The sequence below is a fragment of the Oncorhynchus masou genome, chromosome 25, assembly GCF_036934945.1.
Source record: "Oncorhynchus masou masou isolate Uvic2021 chromosome 25, UVic_Omas_1.1, whole genome shotgun sequence".
NCBI classification, from domain to species: Eukaryota; Metazoa; Chordata; class Actinopteri; order Salmoniformes; family Salmonidae; genus Oncorhynchus; species Oncorhynchus masou.
In genome coordinates this window covers 12618497-12634809 of record NC_088236.1, presented here as the reverse complement: position 1 = coordinate 12634809, position 16313 = coordinate 12618497, and the positions used below count along the sequence as shown (strand labels likewise).

General features: G+C 46.6%; 1 protein-coding gene across 1 annotated transcript in view; it reads right to left on the bottom strand.

Moving 5' to 3' along the window:
- LOC135513794 (kinase suppressor of Ras 2-like) overlaps positions 1 to 16313 on the bottom strand; it is a 126441-nt gene that overhangs the window by 88304 nt on the left and 21824 nt on the right. Inside the window, exons 4-5 of the mRNA XM_064936728.1 lie at positions 10795 to 10830; positions 9893 to 10436 (exon numbers count right to left, since the gene is read on the bottom strand). Coding sequence (XP_064792800.1) covers positions 9893 to 10436; positions 10795 to 10830 — 580 coding nt within the window. The remainder of the gene's footprint in view (positions 1 to 9892; positions 10437 to 10794; positions 10831 to 16313) is intronic.

Below are 16313 nucleotides of genomic sequence, written 5' to 3'. Positions count from 1 at the left end.
CTGTTCACAGGCACTAGGAGGATTGTGAAGTCTATTGTTTTTTCAACTGTATCATGGCTGTCAGAAGGTCCCCATTGTTAGGACAGCAGACAGGCTGCTCAGTGCCTTCTGTCCCCGACCAGCAAACTCTCCAGCATCAGTCCACCTGTCACAAAGTTCAGACTAGAAGCTATTCCCAGAGTTTCACACTGCAACGAGCCACAACACGCCAACAAGTTATCCATACTTTTTGTGGGTTTGTGTACACGATATAGGGATTAAGGGTTATATTGACATTATTGTCCATACAGAACTACACTGCCATACTTAAATAACTGTTGTTTCTGCAGGTTTGTTGTTAGAGTATGGATGGTTCTAGAAGGTGATTAACATTCTATAGGTGAATCAACCGAAGGGGGAATACTAACACAACCATTATCTTCCCTGCTGTTTCCAGGATACTGTGCATAAAGATTTCACAGATAACAAAACAGCTGTCTGGTATTGGTCCTCAGTTCAGTTCTACTGACGTATACTGGTACTCAGTAGGACCATCTCATTAACACACACACACACACACTAGAGAGATATGCCATCAGTAGGACCATCTCATTAACACACACACACACACACACACACACACTAGAGAGATATGCCTTCAGTAGGAACATGGCGAGGTTAAAGGTTAATCAGTCTTATTCCAAGATGGCATAGCAGTCGTGTGTTTTTGTCTTGTCCCTTCCTGTCCCTTGTCCCTTGTAAACATAGCTTTTTCCCCGTATATATATTTAATATTTTAATATCACTTTCTATCTACGGACTGAATACATTCTCCTGCAACCCGCCTCACTCAATGTGGTACGGATCTGCTATTTTTATACTTAATTAAGAACTCATCAACTCATCAAAAGCTAGCCAGCTAACTGGCTACCAACTAACTGGCTACCAGCTAACTGGCTACTAGTTAGCCACGGCCCGCTAGCTGTATATCGGACTGTTATATCGGACAAATTCTTTGGCCACTATGCCCACCATACGGAGCCCTGCTGATCCATCGTCTGAACCGTTGCCTGAACCAGAACCCCAACAGAAGCTATCCAGCTAACTAGCTACTAGTCAGCTAGCCACTGCTAGCGGTCATCAGCCACCTCTAGCACGGACAACTCTCGCCAGTCTGCACAGCGCAACTCAAACCAGAGCAAATCTGACTTATTTTTCTCCATATCTCCGGATTCCTACCGCAAGCTCCGAACCTTTTCCTTCTTCACCTGGATCATCGCAGCTAGCTAGCTGCTATTCGAGTGGCCACTCCTGGCTAACGACGTGAATCTCCCAATGGGGTTTTTCTCAACTGGCTCCACCGTCGCTTCGTCCCCTGAAATCCCATCCGCTAGCATTCTAGCCGTGGCCTGCTAGCTGTCCAGAACACATTGGACTGTTAGCTTAAGAGGCCCACTGGGCAAATTCTTTCTATACGAATTCTGCCAATTGGCCTGGTTTACCACACGGAGCCCTGCTGATCCGTCTGCTGATGTAATAGAAGGAGGGGGCCACAACAGACTTTCTTCCGTCGCAACGACCCTCCAAGGCCCTTCTGTTAGCTTGCTAGCCCAGGCCCGCAAGCTGCCTGAAGCCACTCACTGGGCTTCTATGATCACTTGGCTACGCATGCCTCTCGCTAACGTCAATAAGCCTTGTCCATTGCTGTTTTGGTTAGTATTTATTGCCTCATATCACGGTAGAGCCTCTAGCCCTGCTCAATACGCCTTATTTAACACTTTTGGTTCCACCTCCCACACATGCGGTGACATCACCTGGTTTAAATTATATTTCTTGGGGCAAGATTTCTTTCATCGTCACTCTAAGAACAGGTTTACCCACACTGTATCCACATCCTACCATACCTTTGATTGTACATTATGCCTTGAATCTATTCTACCGTGCCCAGAAATCTGCTCCTTTTACTCTCTGTTCTGTACGTTCTAGACGACCAGTTATTTTAGCCTTTAGCCGTACCCTTATTCTACTCCTCTTCTGTTCCTCTGGTGATGTGGAGGTTAATCCAGGCCCTGCAGTGCCTAGCTCCACTTCCATTCCCCAGGCACTATCTGTAACCATAAAAGCCTTGATTTCATGCATGTTAACATTAGAAGCATCCTCCCCAAGTTTATTTTATTCACTGCCCCGGCACACTCTGCCAACCCGGATGTCCTAGCCGTGTCTGAATCCTGGCTCAGGAAGACCACCAAAACCCCTGAAATTTCCATCCCTAACTATAATATTTTCCGACAAGATAGAACTGCCAAAGGGGGCGGTGTTGCAATCTACTGCAGAGATAGCCTGCAGAGTTGTGTCTTACTATCCAGGTCTGTACCCAAACAATTCGAGCTTCTACTTTTAAAAATCCACCTTTCCAGAAACAAGTCTCTCACCATTGCCGCTTGCTATAGACCACCCTCTGCCCCCAGCTGTGCCCTGGACACCATATGTGAACTGATTGCCCCATATGTGAACTGATTGGTCACCTAGCAGCTCGTGCTGCTAGGTGGCCTAAACTGGGACATGCTTAACACCCCGGCCCTCCTACAATCTAAGCTTGATGCCCTCAATCTCTCAAAAATGATCAATGAACCTACCAGGTACAACACCAAATCCGTAAACACGGGCACCCTCATAGATATCATCCTAACCAACTTGCCCTCCAAATAAACCTCTGCTGTTTTCAACCAAGATCTCAGAGATCACTGCCTCATTGCCTGCATCCGTAACGGGTCTGCAGTCAAACGACCACCCCTCATCAATATAAAACGCTCCCTAAAACACTTCAGCGAGCAGGCCTTCCAAATCAACCTGGCCCTGGTATCCTGGAAGGATATTGACCTCATCCCATCAGTAGAGGATGCCTGGTCATTCTTTAAAAGTGCCTTCCTCACCATCTTAAATAAGCATGCTCATTTCAAAGAATGTAGAACCAGGAACAGATAGAAAAATGCTTATTGAAACCTGCCCGCCCATCCAGCATCACTACTCTGGACAGTTCTGACTTAGAATATGTGGACAACTACAAATACCTAGGTCTCTGGCTAGACTGTAAACTCACCTTCCAGACTCACATTAAGCATCTCCAATCCAAAATTAAATCTAGAATCAGTTTCCTATTTCGCAACAAAGCATCCTTCACTCATGCTGCTAAACATACCCTTGTAAAACTGACCATCCTACCGATCCTCGATTTCGGCAATGTCATCTATAAAACAGTCTCCAACACTCTACTCAACAAATTGGATACAGTCTATCACAGTACCATCTGTTTTGTCACCAAAGCCCCATATACTACCCACCACTGCGACCTGTGCGCTCTCTTTGGCTGGCCAACGCTTCATACTCAGGTCATTTACTCAGGTCATTTACAAGTCTCTGCTAGGTAAAACCCCACCTTATCTCAGCTCACTGGTCACCATAGCAGCACCCACTCGTAGCATGCGCTCCAGCAGGTATATCTCACTGGTCACCCCCAAAGCCAATTCCTCCATTGGCCGCCTTTCCTTCCAGTTCTCTGCTGCCAATGACTGGAACAAACTGCAAAAATCACAGAAGCTGGAGACCCATATCTCCCTCACTAGCTTTAAGCACCAGCTGTCAGAGCAGCTCACAGATCACTGCACCTGTACATAGCCCATCCAACTACCTCATCCCCATACTGTATTTATTTATTTATCTTTCTCCTTCGCACCCCAGTATCTCTACTTGGACATTTATCTTCTGCACATCTACCATTCCAGTGCTAGGACTGAGAGTAAGACGTTTTGAAAGCTCTTTCAGACACTAAGGATAGAAGGTGAGGAATGAGGAAGCTTTGGTAACAGCAGGAGAAACCATGAAGTGAAAAACCAGCTATAACAACTTTCTAATTAAAAAAGACAGGATGAGCTGAGAGTTGTTGACAGCTCTTTCAGATGTTAAGGATAGAAGGTGAGGAATGAAGAAGCTGTGGTAACAGTAGCAAAACATGTAGTCAACATTAGGAGAAACAAGTCAGCTGAACCAAAAAGTAGACTTGTACTTATCCTCTTTAAACCATGTACACTGAGTGGACAAAATATTAGGAACACTATTTCGATGACATAGACTGACCAGGTGAATCCAGGTGAAAGCTATGATCCCTTATTGATGTCACCAGTTAAATCCTCTTCAATCAGTGTAGATGAAGGGGAGGAGACAGGTTATTAAAGAAGGATTTTTAAGCCTTGAGATAATTGAGACATGGATTGTGTCTGTGTGCCATTCAGAGGGTGAATAGGCAAGACAAAATATTGAAGTGCCTTTGAACGGGGTGTGGTAGTAGGTGCCAGGCGCACCGGTTTGTGTCAAGAACTGCAACGGTTTTTCACGCTCGACAGTTTCCCGTGTGTATCAAGAATGGTCCACCACCCAAAGAACATTCAGCCAACTTGACACAACTGTTGGAAGCATTAGAGTCAACATGGGCCAGAATCCCTGTGGAACGCTTTCGACACCTTGTAGAGCCCATGGCCTGATGAAGCGAGGCTGCAACTCAATATTGGAAGGTATATATTCGTGTAGAGGAATAGCACTAGGCCTATGTTTCCAAAGCCTTCAAGAAAACCAAGATGAGTTAATTAGTTGAATCAGGCTTTGCTAGTTCAGGAATAGATAAGCAAAGTGGAACTGGCTGGGGGTACCCAAGGAGAGGTTAGTGAAAGATCCACTGTGTACAGATGAGTGCTAGCTTTTCCAGGCATAGGCCAGTACTAAAACGGTCATTGATTAGAGGGCTAAACTCTGAGCCTGCAGTCTGTCAGTGCTCAGGGACCGGTAATCAATTATCTAATGCTGATTGAGTCCCTATTCACTGCCTGTTCATCCACTACCTCACAGGACAGACAAGTACACGCACACACACACACATCCATGCACGAACACACGCACACACACACACACACACACACACACACACACACACACACACACACACACACACACACACACACACACACACACATCCATGCACGCGCACACACACACACACACACACACACACACACACACACACACACACACACAGACACACACACACACACACAGACACACACACACAGACACACACAGACACACACACACACACACACACACACACACACACACACCAGGGAAGAACCCAACCCAGATGGCAGGAAAATAACCTCCAAATAATAACTTACCAATTAGGCAACGATGGGCCGCTGTAATCTAATAGTTTAATAAAAATGACTGTTCGTCTCCCGAGGGGCTCTCCTTTCCTGACTCCTGGTGGTTCCTGATGACTGGAGGTACTGGGGTGGACCCTCTCTGGCCTGGAGGTACAGGGGTGGACCCTCTCTGGCCTGGAGGTACTGGGGTGGACCCTCTCTGGCCTGGAGGTACTGGGGTGGACCCTCTCTGGCCTGGAGGTACTGGGGTGGACCCTCTCTGGCCTGGAGGTACAGGGGTGGACCCTCTCTGGCCTGGAGGTACAGGGGTGGACCCTCTCTGGCCTGGAGGTACAGGGGTGGACCCTCTCTGGCCTGGAGGTACAGGGGTGGACCCTCTCTGGCCTGGAGGTACTGGGGTGGACCCTCTCTGGCCTGGAGGTACAGGGGTGGACCCTCTCTGGCCTGGAGGTACAGGGGTGGACCCTCTCTGGCCTGGAGGTACTGGGGTGGACCCTCTCTGGCCTGGAGGTACAGGGGTGGACCCTCTCTGGCCTGGAGGAAACAGGGGTGGACCCTCTCTGGCCTGGAGGTACAGGGGTGGACCCTCTCTGGCCTGGAGGAAACAGGGGTGGACCCTCTCTGGCCTGGAGGTACAGGGGTGGACCCTCTCTGGCCTGGAGGTACAGGGGTGGACCCTCTCTGGCCTGGAGGAAACAGGGGTGGACCCTCTCTGGCCTGGAGGTACAGGGGTGGACCCTCTCTGGCCTGGAGGTACAGGGGTGGACCCTCTCTGGCCTGGAGGTACAGGGGTGGACCCTCTCTGGCCTGGAGGAAACAGGGGTGGACCCTCTCTGACCTGGAGGTACAGGGGTGGACCCTCTCTGGCCTGGAGGAAACAGGGGTGGACCCTCTCTGGCCTGGAGGTACTGGGGTGGACCCTCTCTGGCCTGGAGGTACTGGGGTGGACCCTCTCTGGCCTGGAGGTACAGGGGTGGACCCTCTCTGGCCTGGAGGTACAGGGGTGGACCCTCTCTGGCCTGGAGGTACTGGGGTGGACCCTCTCTGGCCTGGAGGTACTGGGGTGGACCCTCTCTGGCCTGGAGGTACTGGGGTGGACCCTCTCTGGCCTGGAGGAAACAGGGGTGGACCCTCTCTGGCCTGGAGGTACTGGGGTGGACCCTCTCTGGCCTGGAGGTACTGGGGTGGACCCTCTCTGGCCTGGAGGTACTGGGGTGGACCCTCTCTGGCCTGGAGGTACTGGGGTGGACCCTCTCTGGCCTGGAGGAAACAGGGGTGGACCCTCTCTGGCCTGGAGGTACTGGGGTGGACCCTCTCTGGCCTGGAGGTACAGGGGTGGACCCTCTCTGGCCTGGAGGTACTGGGGTGGACCCTCTCTGGCCTGGAGGAAACAGGGGTGGACCCTCTCTGGCCTGGAGGTACTGGGGTGGACCCTCTCTGGCCTGGAGGTACAGGGGTGGACCCTCTCTGGCCTGGAGGTACTGGGGTGGACCCTCTCTGGCCTGGAGGTACTGGGGTGGACCCTCTCTGGCCTGGAGGTACAGGGGTGGACCCTCTCTGGCCTGGAGGTACTGGGGTGGACCCTCTCTGGCCTGGAGGTACTGGGGTGGACCCTCTCTGGCCTGGAGGTACAGGGGTGGACCCTCTCTGGCCTGGAGGTACAGGGGTGGACCCTCTCTGGCCTGGAGGTACAGGGGTGGACCCTCTCTGGCCTGGAGGTACAGGGGTGGACCCTCTCTGGCCTGGAGGTACTGGGGTGGACCCTCTCTGGCCTGGAGGTACTGGGGTGGACCCTCTCTGGCCTGGAGGTACAGGGGTGGACCCTCTCTGGCCTGGAGGTACTGGGGTGGACCCTCTCTGGCCTGGAGGTACAGGGGTGGACCCTCTCTGGCCTGGAGGTACAGGGGTGGACCCTCTCTGGCCTGGAGGTACAGGGGTGGACCCTCTCTGGCCTGGAGGTACAGGGGTGGACCCTCTCTGGCCTGGAGGTACAGGGGTGGACCCTCTCTGGCCTGGAGGAAACAGGCTGATCTGATCTGATCAAAATGGCACCAGATGAGACACACGGTTGGCTCAGTGGCTCAGTCAGGAACTCAGCACTTTTCACTGTTATCTCTGTTCTGTTGACAGACATTGTTTCTCTACGGGCGCTAGTGGACGTGAATTAAACTGAATGAATTAAACAGATTGAGCCTCGGGCAGGAAGATAAAGGACTAAATGGAGTTCATTGAGAGAAGGCACTCTCAGAAAAGCAGCTCTAGCTTGTATTTATTCTCTAACTGTTTTATTAAATGCAGTTAGAGACAATATAATGTTTCCTATGATTACCCTCTTCCTCTCTCTTGTATAGGAGCCGATCTTAATCTCAATCTTAGTTTAATAAAACAGTTTCAAGATGGAGATGCTTTCCTGTGACTATCCTCTCTGACGTCTAAAGAACGTCACCTTATTCTATAGATTTGCTGTATGAGATTTTGAAAGTGTAACGTGTGCCACAAGCAGGCCAACAGTTGGTTGAAGTTGAACAACCCTTACTCTAAACACTCGTTTACAAATGTCTCCACTTTTAGTTTGATTGTACCGACTGCGAGCTCTCCCTCACTTCATCCACAAACTCCTTGAGAACCCTCGTCCCCCAACAAACAGAATCAAACTTGTTACAACAAACAAACTGCTCCAAAATCACAACCAGAAACACAAGTGTTATTACTGTAGTAGACCAATAGCCCCCCAAAAAACCAAACACTTCACCCTTCATTCAACAGGTCCCATTACTGACAGTTCACTAAACATGGCTGTTGTATCATTTGGCCAGTGGGCAGGTGGGTCTGTGGGTGGGGGAGGGTCCTTGCAAAAGAGGATTCTAATAATATCCCTTCCATACTAAGATGCCAACTTGATCATACTGCCAACTTTATCCCACCTTTTCCTTATATCTGAAAGGTATTGCCGGGATCAAAAGCAAAAACGTTCATTTCCGCCAAAGTAATCATTTCAGTAAAGTTCTGCCTGCGGCTTTGTATGAAACGTAGCCGCAATGCTGAGGCGGCATTGGCACGCACTACGCTTCTAAAGTCTTGACGGTTGCTAAGGCAACGCACGTTTACCATCCTCCTGCCAGTTGTAAAACTTTGCGAGGGAAGTCACTTCACCCATCTGTTCACATAACCCACCACATGCACTGCTTTATTACCCACGTTGATCCATAAAGAATCGCTGAGGGAATAAATATCACCGAATGATGAACATATTGGAATAAAGTAGGCTAATGCAATTGAAGGCATCAAATTGTTGCTGACTGAAACTACCAAAGTCATCCAATCCTCCTTGTAATACATTTGAAGCAATAGCCTACCCACGTGTGGTCGTCTAGATGCTCATTTCAGCACCGTTTTGATTGGGACAGCGACATCGCCCTGCTTTGAGACAAGTGTGGGAACTCGTCTTGACTAAATCTATGTTTGGATATTGGCAAGGCTACAATTAGGATTTGAAAAAGTTGTGGCTCAAGATCATCTTGTCAAGTTGAATCATTTACTTCAACATTTTTGACTTTAACAGGTGGATTGCTTTGCTCTTCACTCACAGTCGTTTATAAGCCCAGGCCTACTACCTACTACCTACCAAAAGCCTGTGACTTCACTGACTCATCTGATAATCAATCAATGTGATTTTGTTTCACTGACTCATCTGATAATCAATCAATGTAAATTTGTTTCACTGATTCACTGATTTGTTTTCTGGCTGGGCAAATAAGTGGAGGTGGTAGCTCTACCTCTGATTAGAAATATTTAGCGTGCTATAATGTAGCCTAAATCAAGTGTAGGCCTATTTTTTTTGCTCAATCGCATATAGGCAACTCCAAAAGCCTGCAGAGGTTGTGAAATAAGAATGAGACTCACATGCTTTTGAAAATAGGATTGTTATTATTTTCTATGGGTATCATGATGAAGGTAAGACTGTACGCTTCCTCACAAAGCGGAGAGAGGGTAGGAAAGAGATGAAACGTGGACAAAAAAAGCATGAGATTGGGCTCTGTTTCAAAATATCACTCCGCCAAGAGTGTGCTGTCATCAAGGCAAAGGGAGGCTACTTATATTTTGATTTGTTGAACACTTGTTTGTTTACTACATGATTCCATATGTGTTATTTAATAGTTTTGATGTCTTCCCTATTATTCTACAATGTAGAAAATAGTAAAAAAATAAAGACAAACCCTTGAATGAGAAGGTGTGTCCTAACTTTTGACTGGTACTGTACATATGTGTGTTGACTGTGAATATAGGTAGGTGTGTCTTGTCTGTTTAATGAACAAAATAACCACCTATTGATTTCAATTGGATGGTGCAGCAATGGCTGCATGGACTCATAACATAGTGCTGATTATCCCAAAATATGTCATTCTATTCTTTTGAAAATACATTGTATTAGGCTTATGTTTCTTAGGACCTGCCTAAAGGAATGAATCATGGATTTATTTTTGATGGTGTATATTCTCAATAGATGTATTAAAATAAACCCCCCTCCACTACTACCACTCATTCCCCACTAGAGGTATAAAACAACATACAGGCAAGAACTTGGTAAAAATGGGCTTGTTTGTAAGCGGGTCATAAAAACATGGTTTTTATAGCAAAATATCGTCAATTCTATGTGAAAGCAGTATTAAGGGTTCAGATAAAACAAAGGTCAAATGACTCACTTGGGTGTCTGAATGTCAGCTGCTTCCAGACCTATGCGATTTCCCAGCTGGAACTCGTGTGACTTAGATCGGTGCAGCGCGGTGAAGCCTGGCAGCAGGTGGATGAGCTTTCGGCTGGGGGGTGGGGGCGTCCCGGGAGCCTTCACCTTGTTCCTGCGCCTCATGGGGGGCGTGCCCGGGGGGGTCATGCTGTTGACCACCAGAGGAGTTCGGGGAGGGGTGTGGGCAAAGTGCCTCTGGCGGGGCGAAGGGGGCAGGGAGCGGTGGCCCGTGTCCATGGGGGGAAAGGCCCCCAGCCCCAGGTGGCTGTCCACAGTGAGGCGGTCTGGCTGGACATAGGGGCCGTATGGATAGGGTAGCAAGGCCTGGGGGCTGTGATATTGGCTGTGGTGCTGCTGCTTGTACTTGGCCTGGACCTTTGGGCTTTGGGAGAGCTGGAAGCGGACCCACTGGCTGGGTTCTGGAGAGGGGAAGGGAGTGTTCTCCTTGCCGGACTCGGAGGTGGGCCACTGGATGGACCAGTCCTGTTTGGCATGGCTGCCTGCTAGAGGAGGGAGGAGGAGGAACATGTTAAAAACAACATAAACAACCACCTGATCATTTACATTTATACTAATCTAATGATAATAATAAAATGAATATTTTATCATAAAAAACAATGGCCTGATGATAGAGCAAAGAAGAGAGAGAGCATGCATCTGACATCAAGAGCAGATGCAATGTAGCATGGGGTTCAGATAGGAGAGGAGTAGAGGACAGTGATGCTTGACGAACCACAGCCACCTTGATCACTAAACATTAGATGAGAAGCTGGAGATGGCGGTTCATGCTGAGTAAATAGTTTGGTTTGGGAAAGCAGTGAAGAGAGAAATTATATGTTCAGCTTAAATGGAAATAATCACCTCCGTTATTGGGCAATGTCTCATCCTCAAGTTGTTCTGGAAAGAAAAGAAAAGGAAACAAAAGTGTATCGATTTTATAAAAAGATTGATTAAATTTTCTGCAGTACCCTGATAATTTGTTGTTTCCCTCTTTCACACTGCCCTTTAGAGACCCAGCTATTGTAGTAATCACATACTCTAAAGAGCTCTCAGCATCAAAACTCAGGCTACATTATCTGATCCAGTTCATTAACACTAATGGCTATGAACTCCTTAGGACTTTTTCTTATCTGGGATGTTTTGAGACAAGGCCACCAGAGACTTCTGGAGGGAGAAGGAGAATGATATAGAGGGGGAGAGGTAGTGAGGAGAGGAGAGGAGAGGAGAGGAGAGGAGAGGAGAGGAGAGGAGAGGAGAGGAGAGGAGAGGAGAGGAGAGGAGAGGAGAGGAGAGGAGAGGGAGAGGAGAGGAGAATGATATAGAGGGGGAGAGGTAGTGAGGAGGGAGGAGAGGAGAGGGGAGAGGGAGAGGGAGGAGAGGGAGAGGAGAGGAGAGGAGAGGAGAGGAGAGGAGAGGGAGAGGGAGAGAGGAGAGGAGAGGAGAGGAGAATGATATAGAGGGGGAGAGGTAGTGAGGAGGAGAGGAGAGGAGAGGAGAGGAGAGGAGAGGAGAGGAGAGGAGAGGAGAGGAGAGGAGAGGAGAGGAGAGGAGAGGAGAGGAGAGGAGAGGAGAGGAGAGGAGAGGAGAGGAGGGGAGAGGAGAGGAGAGGAGAGGAGATGGGTAGAAGGAAAGGGAGAGGCCTGCATTAACACGAATGAACGACTGAGTGTCTTAAGGCCTCTCGTATGAGGTCAGGGGTCAAAGTATCTCTTCAGGACGACATCCCGTTCCCTCTGTGTCTGACTGAGACACACCCCGGGACAGTACACACACACACACACACACACACACATACACAGCGAGTGACAGACAATGTCCTGGGGATATGAGAGTACAGTTTATGTACACTAGAGGAGTCCTCTGGGATGTGTCCAATGGGAGATGGGTTGGTTGTCAAATTACATCCCTCAATAACTGCGGGTGACGTCAAAGAGTTAGTCATTCTAGTTTCATGGTATACGTCATGCTCTGTTCTTCAGATAAACAACATTTAACAACAATGGAAAGCTTCCTATCAGATCCTATTGGCTACAGTTGACAGACTGTTTGCTTGCATGGATCTCCTACACACAACCACTATCAGTGGGGTACTCATGGTGTTGCATATTAATCAACTTAATGCATAAGCAGGGCCAAATGAGTTAACCACTAAGATGAGAGAGACTTGTGATGATGGAGGAGATCTGTATACGGGGTTCTATCGTACAAGGGTCCTGGGGTGGAGACAGACCTCACTGCTCTCCTTTCTCCTGGAGGCGGACCAGCCTCCTTTCCGTACTTCAAACACACACACTTACACAAGGCCACACACACACACACACACGCACGCACACAAACACACACACACACACGCACGCACGCACACACACACACTGATGGGTCTCTGAAACAGACTTGAAGTGTGCTGCACAGTGCACCAAACTCCTCAGACAGGACCAGGATGCAACAGGAAAAGAGACCAACGAAGCGCTCCTTAACTGCTCAGAAAGGACAAGGATGCAACAGGAAAACAGACCAACGAAGCGCTCCTTAACTGCTCAGAAAGGACCAGGATGCAACAGGAAAACAGACCAACGAAGCGCTCCTTAACTGCTCAGAAAGGACCAGGATGCAACAGGAAAACAGACCAACGAAGCGCTCCTTAACTGCTCAGAAAGGAATTGAAATGAAATGTTTCGAAATCTTCATCAAATCATCAAAGAGCCTTCTTCACCTGTGGATACCAATAAACTGGCATTAGCTCTGTTAATATAGATGATGACGAGAGAGAGAGAGAGACACACACACACACACACACACACGCACGCACGCACGCACACACACACACACACACACACACACACACACACACACACACACACGCACACACACACACACACAAAGCATGTGATACTGATCAAATTACAGCCCAGGCATAAATTACACACAGGACCTGACTAATCCAATATTGTCTGCAAACATCCATGTAACTAATGAACAGTGGGAATAATCCCTCTCTAGAGTATATTAGAGTATCCATTTCCTTGGAGTCTTTTAGTAAAAGATCATTTGAAATGGTTTCTGTAATATTGTTGTCAGGGCTAGAGAAGGGAAGGGATATAGAGAAAGAATGAAGTCTAACCAGATACATACAATGTTTGGCTCTGTAACGGCTCAATTTACCAACCATACTAGTTTCTTAGCAACTGCTTTATTAAAATATTAACAGAGCTTCCTAGGGGCGGCAGGTGGCCGAGTGTTGGGCCAGTAACCGAAAGGTTGCTGGATCAAATCCCAGAACTGACAAGGTAAAAAATCTGTTCTGCCCCAGAACAAGGCCATTAACCCACTGTAGGCTGTCATTGTAAATAATAATTTGTTCTTAACTGACTTGCCTGGTTAAAACAAAACATAAATAAATTAACTGCAGTTACTTCATGTGACCTCACAACAAAAAGACAAAATATTTTTTCTTCTCATTCTATGGAGTGTAACTCTCATTCTATGGAGTGTAACTCTCATTCTATGCAGTCATTCTAATTCTATGGAGTGTAACTCTCATTCTATGGAGTGTCATTCTAATTCTATGGAGTATAACTCTCATTCTATGGAGTATAACTCTCATTCTATGTAGTCATTCTAATTCTATGGATTGTAACTCTCATTCTATGGAGTGTCATTCTAATTCTATGGAGTGTAACTCTCATTCTATGGAGTGTAACTCTCATTCTATGGAGTCATTCTAATTCTATGGAGTATAACTCATTCTATGGAGTGTCATTCTAATTCTATGGAGTGTAATTCTCATTCTATGGAGTATAACTCTCATTCTATGGTGTGTAACTCTCATTCTATGGAGTTTAACTCTCATTCTATGGAGTATAACTCTCATTCTATGGAGTGTAACTCTCATTCTATGGAGTATAACTCTCATTCTATGGAGTATAACTCTCATTCTATGGAGTGTAACTCTCATTCTATGGAGTATAACTCTCATTCTATGGAGTATAACTCTCATTCTATGGAGTGTAACTCTCATTCTATGGAGTGTAATTCTCATTCTATGGAGTGTAACTCTCATTCTATGGAGTGTAACTCTCATTCTATGGAGTATAACTCTCATTCTATGGAGTGTAACTCTCATTCTATGGAGTGTAACTCTCATTCTATGGAGTATAACTCTCATTCTATGGAGTGTAACTCTCATTCTATGGATTGTCATTCTAATTCTATGGAGTATAACTCTCATTCTATGGAGTGTAACTCTCATTCTATGGAGCGTAATTCTCATTCTATGGAGTGTAACTCTCATTCTATGGAGTGTAAATCTCATTCTATGGAGTCTCATTCTATGGAGTCTCATTCTATGGAGTGTAATTCTCATTCTATGGAGTGTAACTCTCATTCTATGGAGTGTAACTCTCATTCTATGGAGTGTCATTCTTATCCTATGGAGCGTTCCAAAGCCTATTCATTGGTTATTTGTTTCCACCTCTCTTTAGAGTGACTGTCTATAGAGTGACTGTCTGTAGAGTGACTGTCTGTAGAGTGACTCTCTGTAGAGTGACTTGGTGATGGATGGGGTGAGCTTCCCCCTTACTATGTAAACTGATTTGGGTGTCTAGAAAAGTGCTATATAAATCCAATCAATTAATTATGTACAGATCAATCAAATCAATCAATTATGTAGAGCCATTGTTCCATAGAATTAGGAATTATAATAGTATAATGGACATGATTGTTCTGATGATGGTATGAAAGCTCAGCCATTTTGGTCAGGGAGAGTAATTGAATAGGATTTCTTTGCATTGTTCTCTGTGCTGTCACTTGGCCAACAGCAGCAGAGGTCCTATACAGTATAATATCCTACAGTATCTCCACAGTGATTCACAATACACCACACCAGTCAGAGGACATGAAGGAGTGATTATTCAACATGACGATTTATGGTAATATGGCCAACACATTATACATACTCATTGTTAATAGGAGATATTTACATATAGGTCGAGTTCTGTGAGACTAGGCGGTTAACATCATACTAATTTGAATAGTTAGGACCAGGCTTGTGCTGTTGTGTGGTAAATGGTAGAGAAAGGTCACTGGGATTCTATCCTCATAGGGCTCTGGTCAAAAGTAGTGACCTAAATAGTGAATAGGATACAATTTGGGAAACACCCTTTGTGAAAGGATGCCATATGCTGCTCCAGAAGGATTCATGTTTTATTTAATCCTTTGAATGGGATGAAGGTGGACGATGGTGGTTCTTACAGAATCAGTAGTAGCTAGAGAAGCGTCCTCTCTTCTATCCTCTCCTGTTCTCTCCCCTCCTTTCCTCTTATCTCCTCTCCTCTCTTCTCTCCTCCTCTCATGGCCTGTCCTCCTTTTCTCTTCTCCTCTTCTCTCCCATACTCATCTCCTCTTTTGCCCTCTCCTCTCCCATAATCCTCTCGTCCTCTCCTCTCTTGCCCTCTCCTCCTCTCCTCTCTTGTCCTCTCTCATCATCTCCGCCTGTCCTCTCTCCTCCTCTCATCTTGTCCTCTCCTCCTCTCTTTTCATGTCCTTGCCTCTCCTCTCTTCTTGTCCTCTCCTCTTTTCCTCTCCTCCTATTGGCCTCTTCTCCTCTCCTCTTTTGTCCTCTCCTCTCCTCCTCTCTTGTCCTCTTCTCCTCTCTCATCATCTCCTCCTCTCCTCTTCTTTCTATACTCACAGATGGCATTTGAAGCCAATTAGTTGTGAGTGTAAGCACTGCAGTCTTAAGGCAGGGCAGGCGCTGGGCCAGTCTTTTTAATGATGAAAAGATGAGTGAGCATGTATACTGAGTCTGAGAATTCCGGGCACGACTTGTCTCTTTCATGAACACTTAGCTCTCAGCGTTAAGGCTAGATGAACACTATTAGTAAGGACAAGGCAGGATGTTTGGTTTACAGTGAGTGTGCATGCACGCTTGTATGCATGCATGTGTTGAGTGTGTGTGGGCTGCTGAAGAGGGGCATGCTGGGTATATAATGTGTGTACATTTGAGCAACACAGAGGGACTAACTGACAAGATCCTAGCTTAAACAATATGACTCAACGCTGAAGCAACTTGTGAGTTGAAATACGAACCAAGACCTGTGTGATTGCCACAATCACCTTGTATTTGTTATTAACGCAATAAACTATTCTAATATACACTTTAAATTAAAGTGTTCTTAATAGCTGAAATTCTCATTTACAGCAAGTGAATTACATATCTCACTCCTCAATATACAATTACATATCTCACTCCTCAATATACAATTACATGTCTCACTCCTCAATATACAATTACATGTCTCACTCCTCAATATACAATTACATGTCTCACTTCTCAATATACAATTACATGTCTCACTCCTCAATATACAATTACATGTCTC